Here is a 12,500-nt window from a genome sequence, read left to right as displayed (position 1 = left end):
GAGTTAAGTCAAGCTGAGTTGTGTAGTGTTAAGTTGTGTTGTTGAGATTCGTTGAGTTGTGTTGAGTTGAGTTGTGTTGTGTGTTGTTGAGTTGTGTTGAGTAGAGTTGAGTTGTGTAGAGTTGAGTTGTGTTGAGTTGTGTTGAGTTGAGTTGTATTGTGTTGAGTTGTGTTGAGTTGTGTTGAGTTGTGTTGAGTTGTGTTGTGTTGTGTTGAGTTGAGTTGAGTTGTGTTGTATAGTGTTGAGTTGTATAGTGTTGTTGAGTAGAGTAGAGTAGAGTTGTTTTGAGTTGTGTTGTGTTGTGTTGTGTAGTGTTGAGTTGTTGAGTAGAGTAGAGTTGAGTTGTTTTGAGTTGTGTTGTGTTGTAGAGTAGAGTAGAGTAGAGTTGAGTTGAGTTGTGTAGTGTTGAGTTGTGTTGTGTTGTGTTGTAGAGTAGAGTTGAGTTGAGTTGTGTTGTGTAGTGTTGAGTTATGTTGTTGTTGTGTTGAGTAGAGTAGAGAAGAGTTGTGTTGTGTTGTGTTGAGTTGAGTTGAGTAGTGTAGTGTAGTGTAGTGTTGTGTTGAGTTGAGTTGAGTTGAGTTGAGTTGAGTTGAGTTGAGTTGAGTAGTGTAGAGTAGAGTAGAGTAGAGTTGAGTTGAGTAGTGTAGTGTTGAGTTGTGTTGAGTAGAGTTGAGTTGAGTAGTGTAGTGTAGAGTAGAGTAGTGTTGAGTTGTGTAGTGTAGAGTAGAGTAGAGTAGAGTAGAGTAGAGTTTAGTTGTGTTGAGTTGTGTTGTGTTGTGTTGTGTTGTGTTGTGTTGTGTAGAGTAGAGTTGAGTTGTTTTGTGTTGTGTAGTGTTGAGTTGTGTAGAGTAGAGAAGAGTTGGGTTGAGTTGTGTTGAGTTGTGTTGTGTTGAGTTGAGTTGAGTAGTGTAGAGTAGAGTTGAGTTTAGTTGTGTTGAGTTGTGTTGTGTTGTGTTGTGTTGTGTAGAGAAGAGTTGGGTTGAGTTGTGTAGTGTTGAGTTGTGTTGAGTAGAGTTGAGTTGAGTTGAGTTGAGTAGTGTAGAGTAGAGTAGAGTAGAGTAGAGTTGAGTAGTGTAGTGTAGAGTAGAGTAGTGTTGAGTTGTGTTGTGTAGAGTAGAGTAGAGTTTAGTTGTGTTGAGTTGTGTTGTGTAGAGTAGAGTTTAGTTGTGTTGAGTTGTGTTGTGTAGAGTAGAATAGAGTTTAGTTGTGTTGAGTTGAGTTGTAGCTATTGTGTTTTGTTGTTGAGTTGTCTCTAGAGTAGTGTAGTGTAGTGTAGTGTTGAGTTGAGTTGAGTTGAGTTGAGTTGTTTGAGTTGTGTTGTGTTGTGTTGTCTTCTCATTTCAACTATTATCGGCATTCATGCGTTTCTGGAATCATAAGTCAATTGATATAGTGTATGAACTGCAATAGTGTGTGTGTGTGTGTGTGTGTGTCTGTGTCTGTGTGTGTGTGTGTGTGTGTGTGTGGAGCATGTGTGTGTGTTGTAAACGCTGATCTGCTGCTGTGTTTCACATGTGGCGCATAAAGAGCTTCTTATTTGATTTTAATGAGCAGAGGTCAGTCCTCATGACCCTCATTAACACACACACACACACACACACACACACACACACACACACACACACACACACACACACACACTTTTTTAGATTCTCGGAATATTTTTTCGAGAAGTAGATTGTTGTGTACATCTACACTCTAAAACTGACACTGGGTTAAAAACAACCCGAATGGTTTAATTTTTACTATAATAATAGCTTTTTTTTTATTTTAACTTTACAGATTAACTTAAATCCTCTAAATAAATAAATACTCAGAACACAACCAGGTGTGCAAGATAATTCCGTTTCCTAAACTCGAAATTAATCATTTAGAAGTAATTCAAGTGTTACACAAAAACTACCCAAACATTGGGTTATACGTCTGACCCAGGAGCTGGGTAACAGAGAAACTACACAAACACTGAGAAAATAACACAACAGATGACCCAAAAGACACACACTCTAAAACATGCTGGGTTGTTTCAACGCAATTTTGGGTCAAATATGGACAAACCCAGCCGTTGGGTTACATTTATTAAGTAACTATAATATGTGTGAAAGTAAAGGATAAACAAATGTAAACATTCGTTTCTTTTGTTCTAAATATATCTGATAGTTTCTAATTGGCTGAATCAGCGACATTTACAAATGATGTATTTGTTATTTACACATTTTCACCCCAAACAAAAGGAACAAAAGTCATGGACTTTCATCTTACATCGATTACACTTTCATCGTTTCATCAACAAATACATTTCTCAAAATATCTTTTGGTTTGAAGAACGTGATAATTGATCATAGCCTACTTTACTAATAATAAATAATTGCATTGAACTTATCTATAAAGAACTCTATGGTTTGCTTTATTGTGTGTATGTAATGCAGTTGTTGTGAGATGTGTGTGTGGAGCTGATGATGTTACTTGTGTAACACCAGCTCCTCCTCATCATCATCCTCGCGCGCTGAGCTTCAGACGGCCGCGCGCGCTTTCTCGCACACACACACACCGCTGGTTACGCGTGTATTATGGAGCGCGGGAGTCTCGTTCTGCTGTTCATGTGTGTTTGTAGTTGCGTTCCGACAGTTTTCTCTCAGCTGAACGCCGGATCCACAGCGGCGGCTCGCGCGCAACAGGCCGGTGCACTGCGCGCGCGGACGCGATGGAGGAATAACGGGCGCGTGTTTGATCTGATGAGCCGCGGGTCCGAGTACGTGCCGCGGGAACGCGCCGCTCCATCGGAGACCGGGATCGGGAACGGGAAGAACGCGAGCACGAGCTCCGGTGATGAAGGGATGGTGTCCGATGATCCGTACGACCCCTACAAATCCATCAGGAACAGTCCCTACAACCCGTACTACAACTACTACGACTCGTACTACCGACCCCGACCGAGGAGCGCGCAGAGGCATCACGGGTACGGAACCAGATACTTCCAGAACGGTAAGAACCAGTCCAACATCAGAGAACGTTCTGCCAAGCTTCTCTCAGAGTTATGATCAAACGTTCTTCCAGTGACGGTAATGTTCTCAAACTGTTAGAACAGAACATTATTTATACATCATCCTTCAAACGTTTTTCTGAAACATTGTAGTTGTTTGTTCGTCTAACGTTTCTTTAAATGTTACTGCTGGTCTCAGAACGTTCACAGAACATTTAAAAGTAACGTTCCCATAATGTTTGAATGATGATGAAATGGAGAAGAAACAATATCTACCGTTCTCATAGACAAGAAAAACTTACTGATTTTTTTTTGGAACATTCAGAAATAAAGTTTTCATAATACATTAGTAACATCTTTGTGATTATTGTTATTATTATAAAGAAACACACACACACTACACACACACACACACACACACACACACACACACACACACACACACACACACACTCTATACACACACACACACACACACACACACTCTATACACACACTACACACACTACATACACACACACACTCTACACACACACACACACACACACACACACACTCTCTATACACACACACACACACACACACACACACACACACACACTCTCTATACACACACACACACACACACTATGAATCTCTCTCTCTCTCTCACACGCACTCTCTCTCTCTCTCTCACACACACGCACACTCTCTCTCTCTCTCACACACGCACACACTCTCTCTCTCTCACACACACACACACACACTCTGTGCTGTAGAGATAAAGCTGACTCGACTGCATCCTCCGCAGGTCTCCCGGATCTGGTGGTCGATCCCTACATGATCCAGGTCTCCACGTACGTCCAGAGAGTCCCGATGTACAACCTCAGATGTGCAGCGGAGGAGAACTGCCTGGCCAGGTCTAATTATGATCATTAATGATGAAGATGAGGATGAGGATGAGGATGATGATGAGGATGATGAGGATGATGATGAGGATGATGATGCACTCTTAAAAATAAAGCTTCTTTATCAGCATCAATGGTTCCATGAAGAACCTCGAACATCCATGGAATCTTTCCACTGCATAACATGTGCTTTAGATTATTAAAGACTTCTGTGGCATTGATGGAAGAACTCCGTGTTTAAGACTCTGTATAATGTGACAGAGACATCATGACAGTGTGCCACATGCTGGAGAACCAGAAAGAGCTGCTCTATTCTATTCTTCATTCTCTAGTTGTAAAGGGGATCCGCAGGAGAACGCAAGTTTATTCACACATAACCAGATCCAAGATCAAACATGGCGGGGCATCAAAACTCAAAATGAAGACGATGGTCTACAGGAAACAATACTTGACAAAGACACATGGCAAACATGAGGACTATACAGACTAATGATAAGATTACACCTGTGAACAATTAACCAATGACAACATGACAGACAAGGGAACACATGGCAGGATCACATGACTAACAGGAAATCACATGACAAGACACAGAAACATGACATGAAACGAGCCAATACAAAGACAAGACCAAACAATCGTGACACTAGTTCTTTAGGAAATGTCTCAGAGAACGCTGAGGAATAACGTTAGCTGGTCTAAAGAATCGATAATGAAACATCATGAGCTGTAAATAACCTTTAAGGCCATTGCACACTGAGTCCCAAATTTTCGTATGCGTTTTTTCATATTCGTGATTCGGTGGCTCTGAATTGTCAAACACCATTCAAACTGCTTGTTACGGATGCGAAAAACGCAGAAAATTGAACCCGTTTCCGCCACGCGTAAAAGCGTCATTTATTTTAAAACGCCTCGAGTTAGTTTTTTTGGTTTGACGCGCCGCATCAAAAACTATCCGACCAATGAGATTGGCGCTTTTGCTCACGTGTCTGGAGCTTCTGAAGTTACAGTAAAACACAACTTGGGGGCGCTCAAACACAAAACGGTCTTGCCGAGCACACATACGTAACGGCGAAGAAGATATACGGCAAGTATAGCGTCTACACTGCCGGGAAGAAATAAGACGAGGAAGATGCAAGGCAAGAAGAATGTAGAGCTGTTGGTCTCGCTGGTGTCGGAACATAAAGAACTATATGACAAACGTGCCAGCGGCTACGCGGGGTATTTCTGTTCTACATTAAGCGCCATCTAATGTCAGGGAATGAATTTGCAGGTTCACTCGGCTCATCGTCAGCGAAAATCGCTTGGGTGTGAACACAAAAAACACGTTGAAAAACGCTGACGGATAACGCGCGCCGATATTCGTCCCGGTGTGTACGAGCCTTTACAGTCACTCAGTAACTTTACAGCAACAGAAACTCTTTTCTGGTTTCTCCGCTGAACTGTTGAAGAACCTGAGATTAAATGTGTCTAACTTCAGAAGTCCGAAACATCTCCTTCTGTGTCCCTCAGTTCGGCAGCGAGCGCGCGAGACTACGACACCAGGGTTCTGTTGAGGTTCCCTCAGCGCGTGAAGAACCAGGGAACCGCAGACTTCCTGCCCAGCAGACCGAGGCACTCCTGGGAATGGCACAGCTGCCACAAGTGAGGACAGCAGACCAGACTAACTAATAACTCATAAAGCCACACGCGATGGTGAAGTTAAAGGGGGGGTGTAATGCCCTTTCACTTTCTACAAGATGTAAAATAATCTCTGATGTCCCCAGTGTGTGTGTGTGAAGTTTTAGCTCCAAATACCCCACAGATATTTTTATATCGCATGTTAAAGTTGTCACTTTTTGAGGGTGAGTAAAAACATACCGTTTTGTGTCTGTCCCTTTAAATGCAAATGAGCTGCTGCTCCCGGCACAGGGGGCGGAGCTTCAAGAGATTGTGTCCTTTTACCTCTCTCACACACACACACACACACACAGACACGCAATGAAAATAACAATGTGTTCAAACCGGAGTCAGACAATAATGGAGAGACTCGAGAAGAAGTGACGACATGTAGAAGCAACAGGACATTTCTGAATGGTTAGTTGATGAATTTAATAATAATAATAATAATAATTCATTACATTTATATAGCGCTTTTCTGGACACTCAAAGCGCTTTACATAGAAGGGGGGAATCTCCTCAACCACCACCAATGTGCAGCATCCACCTGGATGATGCGACGGCAGCCATATTGCGCCAGAACGCCCACCACACACCAGCTTACTGGTGGAGAGGAGACAGTGATGAAGCCAATTAGTATATATATATAGGAGGATGATTAGGAGGCCATGATGGACAGAGGCCACTGGGCAAATTTGGCCAGGATGCCGGGTTTACACCCTTACTCTTTCGAAAGATATCCTGGGATTTTTAATGACCACAGAGAGTCAGGACCTCGGTTTAACGTCTCATCCGAAGGACGGCGCTCTTTGTCAGTATAGTGTCCCCGTCACTACACTGGGGCGTTAGGACCCACACAGACCACAGGGTGAGCGCCCCCTGCTGGCCACACTAACACCTCTTCCAGCAGCAACCTGGTTTTTTCTCAGGAGGTCTCCCATCCAAGTACTAACCAGGCTCAGCCCCGCTTAGCTTCAGTGGGAAACCAGTCTTGGGCTACAGGGTGATATGGCTGCTGGCATATGATACACATAAACTAATTTATATAGTTTATGTGTAGTTACCTTCTAGTCATTGATTAGCATATTCTGTTTTGATAATCTATAAATCGTGTTCAGGGGGCGGAGTTTATGTAAATTTTAGGGTTGGTGATGTCACTAACCCGGGAGGAATGTCTTGTAGTTCCTACCAGCCGTTTGTTGTAGTCCTTAAAAAGCAATTTCTTTAAAAGCAAATATCTTCCTTTTCTTTGAACTTTGAGCGTTGTAACTTTGCAGATGTTGTTTATGATCAAACACAACATTACACACCAACTACAGTTAAAAAAGTCAAATCAGAATCAACCACCCCTTTAATATAAAATATATTAATACAACACATGAGAGAACGTACGTGCACCTAGACCACACATAAAACAGTCTCTAGACGTGCTACAATATCACTGAATGTGTTACACCAGCCCTAAACGCCTGACAACAACTGCTGTGATGTGGTTTCAAATGAAGCTGCTGGACAGAAGAATATGTGTGTGTATAATTGATGTTGGATTGTTCAGCATGATGTTGTGTGTTTCAGTCACTATCACAGCATGAACGAGTTCTGCCATTACGACCTGCTGGACTCCAGCACACAGCAGAGGGTCGCCGAGGGCCATAAAGCCAGTTTCTGTCTGGAGGACACGTCCTGCGACCCCGGGTACTACCGCCGCTACGCCTGCACGTCCCACACACAGGTGCGTTCACACCGCCGCTACGCCTGCACGTCCCACACACAGGTGCGTTCACACCGCCGCTACGCCTGCACGTCCCACACACAGGTGCGTTCACACCGCCGCTACGCCTGCACGTCCCACACACAGGTGCGTTCACACCGCCGCTACGCCTGCTCGTCCCACACACAGGTGCGTTCACACCGCCGCTACGCCTGCACGTCCCACACACAGGTGCGTTCACACCGCCGCTACTCCTACACGTCCCACACACAGGTGCGTTCACACCGCCGCTACGCCTGCTCGTCCCACACACAGGTGCGTTCACACCGCCGCTACGCCTGCACGTCCCACACACAGGTGCGTTCACACCGCCGCTACTCCTACACGTCCCACACACAGGTGCGTTCACACCGCCGCTACTCCTACACGTCCCACACACAGGTGCGTTCACACCGCCGCTACTCCTACACGTCCCACACACAGGTGCGTTCACACCGCCACTACTCCTACACGTCCCACACACAGGTGCGTTCACACCGCCGCTACTCCTGCACGTCCCACACTCAGGTGCGTTCACACCGCCGCTACGCCTGCACGTCCCACACACAGGTGCGTTCACACCGCCGCTACTCCTGCACGTCCCACACACAGGTGCGTTCACACCGCCGCTACTCCTGCACGTCCCACACACAGGTGCGTTCACACCGCCGCTACTCCTGCACGTCCCACACACAGGTGCGTTCACACCGCCGCTACGCCTGCACGTCCCACACACAGGTGCGTTCACACCGCCGCTACACCTGCACGTCCCACACACAGGTGCGTTCACACCGCCGCTACGCCTGCACGTCCCACACACAGGTGCGTTCACACCGCCGCTACGCCTGCACGTCCCACACACAGGTGCGTTCACACCGCCGCTACTCCTGCACGTCCCACACACAGGTGCGTTCACACCGCCGCTACTCCTGCACGTCCCACACACAGGTGCGTTCACACCGCCGCTACGCCTGCACGTCCCACACACAGGTGCGTTCACACCGCCGCTACACCTGCACGTCCCACACACAGGTGCGTTCACACCGCCGCTACTCCTGCACGTCCCACACACAGGTGCGTTCATACCGCCGCTACGCCTGCACGTCCCACACACAGGTGCGTTCACACCGCCGCTACGCCTGCACGTCCCACACACAGGTGCGTTCACACCGCCGCTACTCCTGCACGTCCCACACACAGGTGCGTTCACACCGCCGCTACTCCTGCACGTCCCACACACAGGTGCGTTCACACCGCCGCTACACCTGCACGTCCCACACACAGGTGCGTTCACACCGCCGCTACGCCTGCACGTCCCACACACAGGTGCGTTCACACCGCCGCTACGCCTGCACGTCCCACACACAGGTGCGTTCACACCGCCGCTACTCCTGCACGTCCCACACACAGGTGCGTTCACACCGCCGCTACACCTGCACGTCCCACACACAGGTGCGTTCACACCGCCGCTACGCCTGCACGTCCCACACACAGGTGCGTTCACACCGCCGCTACGCCTGCACGTCCCACACACAGGTGCGTTCACACCGCCGCTACGCCTGCACGTCCCACACACAGGTGCGTTCACACCGCCGCTACTCCTGCACGTCCCACACACAGGTGCGTTCACACCGCTGCTACGCCTGCACGTCCCACACACAGGTGCGTTCACACCGCCGCTACGCCTGCACGTCCCACACACAGGTGCGTTCACACCGCCGCTACGCCTGCACGTCCCACACACAGGTGCGTTCACACCGCCGCTACACCTGCACGTCCCACACACAGGTGCGTTCACACCGCCGCTACGCCTGCACGTCCCACACACAGGTGCGTTCACTCCGCCGCTACGCCTGCACGTCCCACACACAGGTGCGTTCACACCGCCGCTACGCCTGCACGTCCCACACACAGGTGCGTTCACACCGCCGCTACGCCTGCACGTCCCACACACAGGTGCGTTCACACCGCCGCTACACCTGCACGTCCCACACACAGGTGCGTTCACACCGCCGCTACGCCTGCACGTCCCACACACAGGTGCGTTCACACCGCCGCTACGCCTGCACGTCCCACACACAGGTGCGTTCACACCGCCGCTACGCCTGCTCGTCCCACACACAGGTGCGTTCACACCGCCGCTACGCCTGCACGTCCCACACACAGGTGCGTTCACACCGCCGCTACGCCTGCACGTCCCACACACAGGTGCGTTCACTCCGCCGCTACTCCCACAGCACAGACGACACAGAGCTTCATGATCTCGTCTCTCGCCGCAGGGTTTGAGTCCTGGATGCTACGACACCTACAGCGCAGACATCGACTGCCAGTGGATCGACATCACAGACGTCCAGCCCGGACGATATGTCCTCAAGGTCAGAAACCTTCACGCTTCTTTTAAGGAGTGATGCTGTTTTGTAGGTATATTTCACGAGTTCACACTTACATACCGTATTTTCTGGACTATATGTCGCTCCGGACTATAAGTCGCATCAGTCAAAAAATGCGTCATTAAGAGGAAAAAAACATATATAAGTTGCACTGGACTATAGGTCGCATTTATTTAGAAATGTATTTCGCAAAATCCAGGACCAGTTATTCAGCTCCACAACAGCACACAGAACAACAGCTGAATAGTGTCCGGTGTGTTAGCGTAACACATTAACAGTTATTCAGCGACACAAAAGCATAAAGAACATATACCTGAGGCTGAATATGCTAAACTAACATTAGCCAGCGAGACCAACAAGTTACCGGTCAGCAAGTTCACCAAGCTCCCGATCTCATTCCACAACACTGAATCCATTGAGTTCTTCCTCGGTGTCGCTTCGGAACAACTCCGCTAACTAGAGCGCCCTCTCGTGGCTGTAGACGGTAGTGTTTTCTCTCGGTTCATCTCAGTCAGTATGAATTAATTTTGATAATTATATAAGTCGCACCTGACTATAAGTTGCAGGACCAGCCAAAACTAGGGAAAAAAGTGCAACTTATAGTCCTGAAAATACAGTAATTAAGTAGAGTAAAGGTTGGGGGGGGTAATTATTTGATTAACCGAGTGTGCGCCTCTTGAGTTCATTTAAGTTAATTATCTGAACGTGCTCCTCCCGAACTTTGTTGATAAAACATCATCTAAATTACGTCATATGCTCTCAATGACAAATGCGGAACAGTTAGTTGATGCGTTCATGACCTCAAGGCTAGATTATTGTAATGCTCTACTGGGTGGTTGCCCTGCACGCTTAACAAACAAACTACAGCTAGTTCAAAACGCAGCATTCGCACATACAGTCAAACCAAAAATTATCCAGACCAGATATAATTGTTTTAATTTTTTTCACTAGTGTGCTCAGGACACTATAGTTGATTTCTGTAAGTGAGGAGAGCAGAATAAAGTAAACTGGGACATATTATACCCAGATATTCTTCATACAGAGACTACCAGTAACACTGATCGGGACACTTTGAGCTGGTCATGTTCTGCTGAAGTGTGTGTCTGTAACTGCTAATGCTCTTTTTACACACACACTGAACACACTAAAGCATTGCTTGGTCACTGGTTGAGCTAAACTGGTATTATCTAATTGTGTAGTTAAATTTACCAGCTGACAGATATTCAACATAATTCATGTGTGAGACAGTCTGTGTGTGTGTGTGTGTGTGAGACAGTCTAACAGTGTGTGTGTGTGTGTGTGTGTGTGTGTGTGAGACAGTCTAACAGTGTGTGTGTGTGTGTGTGTGTGTGTGTGTGTTGTGTGTGTGTGAGACAGTCTAACAGAAGGATGGACAAAACCTGTCAGATATCAACTGAGTTCTGTCATATTTTATCACCATTTTATAAACTATAGCGAATAAACTGATAATGTGAGAAATGTTGAAGGAGTCTGAATACATTTTAGTTTGACTATAAATTATGACATATGCTCTCAATTACATATGCAGAACAGTTAGTTAATGCGCTCAAGGCTAGATTACTGTAATGCTCTACTGGGGGGTTGCCCTGCACGCTTAATAAACAAACTACAGCTAGTTCAAAATACAACATTTGCACATATATATTCAAACGCTCATATCTATAGACTAAACACGTGATGCTCATGCCGTCACCATTTTCACAGATTCACGTTTTTGAAGTTTACACAGAGATGATCACGTTTTATTTATTTTTTAAACTTGCACCGGATCCGGTTTCAGAGTGTGTGTTCTCGAGCTCCAGACACTGGTGTGTGTGAATGAACGGCCAGAACACAGTAAAGTTTGTGTTTTCTGTAGAACGGTGTCGTGTTAGCGGCCGCTAAGTTCATCACTAATGATCTTTACAACGGAAGTGAATCAATCAAAACTAACTTTATCTGGACAATAACTTTATTCTAGATCTGCTGTAAAGCCTGAACACTGTTACTGTAATCTCCTGTGATCTCTGGAAAGCTGCTGTGTGTGTGTTGTAGAAGCGCTGTATAGATGGAGCTGACGTGACTGAGAGTGTGTGTGAATAGTGTGTGTATCTAAAACCCTTCAGACCCTTTTAACTCTTGTGATTCTTTGCAGTCTAAAAAAATGCTGGGTTGTTTCAACCCAAATTTGGGTCAAATATGGACTAACCCAGCAGTTGGGTTACATTTTTTAACCCAACGTAAAAACAACCCTGACAACCATTTTAGAGTGTGTGTTTGTGTGCAGATTCTGCTCGTGAGTGCATCCCAGATGTGAGAGGGTTTGATGTTTTTATTCCAGATTACAGTGAACCCGAGCTTCCAGGTGTCCGAGTCAGACTTCAGCAATAACATCGTCCGCTGTGACGTCCAGTACACCGGCAGCTCCGCTCACGTGTCCGGCTGCGCCGTGTCGCCGTAAGGTTTTTATATATGTTGTTTTTTATTATGCTTGCAAACCGTACAGAGATTACATTCATGATATACAACTTTGTATGCAATACACAAAATATATCAACAATATGTTCAATGTCATCTAAAAAGTTAACAATTATTTGCCAAAAAAAGAAAAATAACAAAGAAAAAGTAGAAGAATAATAAAAAATATATTATTTTATACATCAGTGTACAAATTAAAGTAATTACAAATTGAGGTTGTTTCTTATTTACTGAGGATGAAATAGTGTTAAGGTACATTTTAATTTCTTTAAAAAAACTGGTTTACATAATTTTACACATATATAAAATTTGCCAAGAAAATAAATTTAATTGATCTCAAAGCAAGCTTTGTTTTT

General features: G+C 46.0%; 1 protein-coding gene across 2 annotated transcripts in view; it reads left to right on the top strand.

Moving 5' to 3' along the window:
• Positions 1–2,411: 2,411 nt before the first annotated feature.
• The window catches only part of lox (lysyl oxidase), a 10,656-nt gene continuing 567 nt past the window's right edge, over positions 2,412–12,500 (top strand). The window contains exons 1-6 of one of the 2 annotated variants that reach the window (XM_079636612.1): positions 2,412–2,982; positions 3,771–3,879; positions 5,380–5,511; positions 7,102–7,258; positions 9,556–9,651; positions 12,008–12,123. In XM_079636612.1, the coding sequence (XP_079492738.1) occupies positions 2,568–2,982; positions 3,771–3,879; positions 5,380–5,511; positions 7,102–7,258; positions 9,556–9,651; positions 12,008–12,123 (1,025 nt within the window). In that variant the 5' untranslated portion in view covers positions 2,412–2,567. The remainder of the gene's footprint in view (positions 2,983–3,770; positions 3,880–5,379; positions 5,512–7,101; positions 7,259–9,555; positions 9,652–12,007; positions 12,124–12,500) is intronic. The other variant, XR_013800373.1, reaches the window with a different exon arrangement.

This window comes from Phoxinus phoxinus (assembly GCF_949152265.1).
Source record: "Phoxinus phoxinus genome assembly, chromosome: 15".
In the NCBI taxonomy this organism is placed as follows: domain Eukaryota; kingdom Metazoa; phylum Chordata; class Actinopteri; order Cypriniformes; family Leuciscidae; genus Phoxinus; species Phoxinus phoxinus.
The sequence above is the reverse complement of the archived record's forward strand: the minus strand, read 5'-3'. Positions and strand labels throughout refer to the sequence as shown.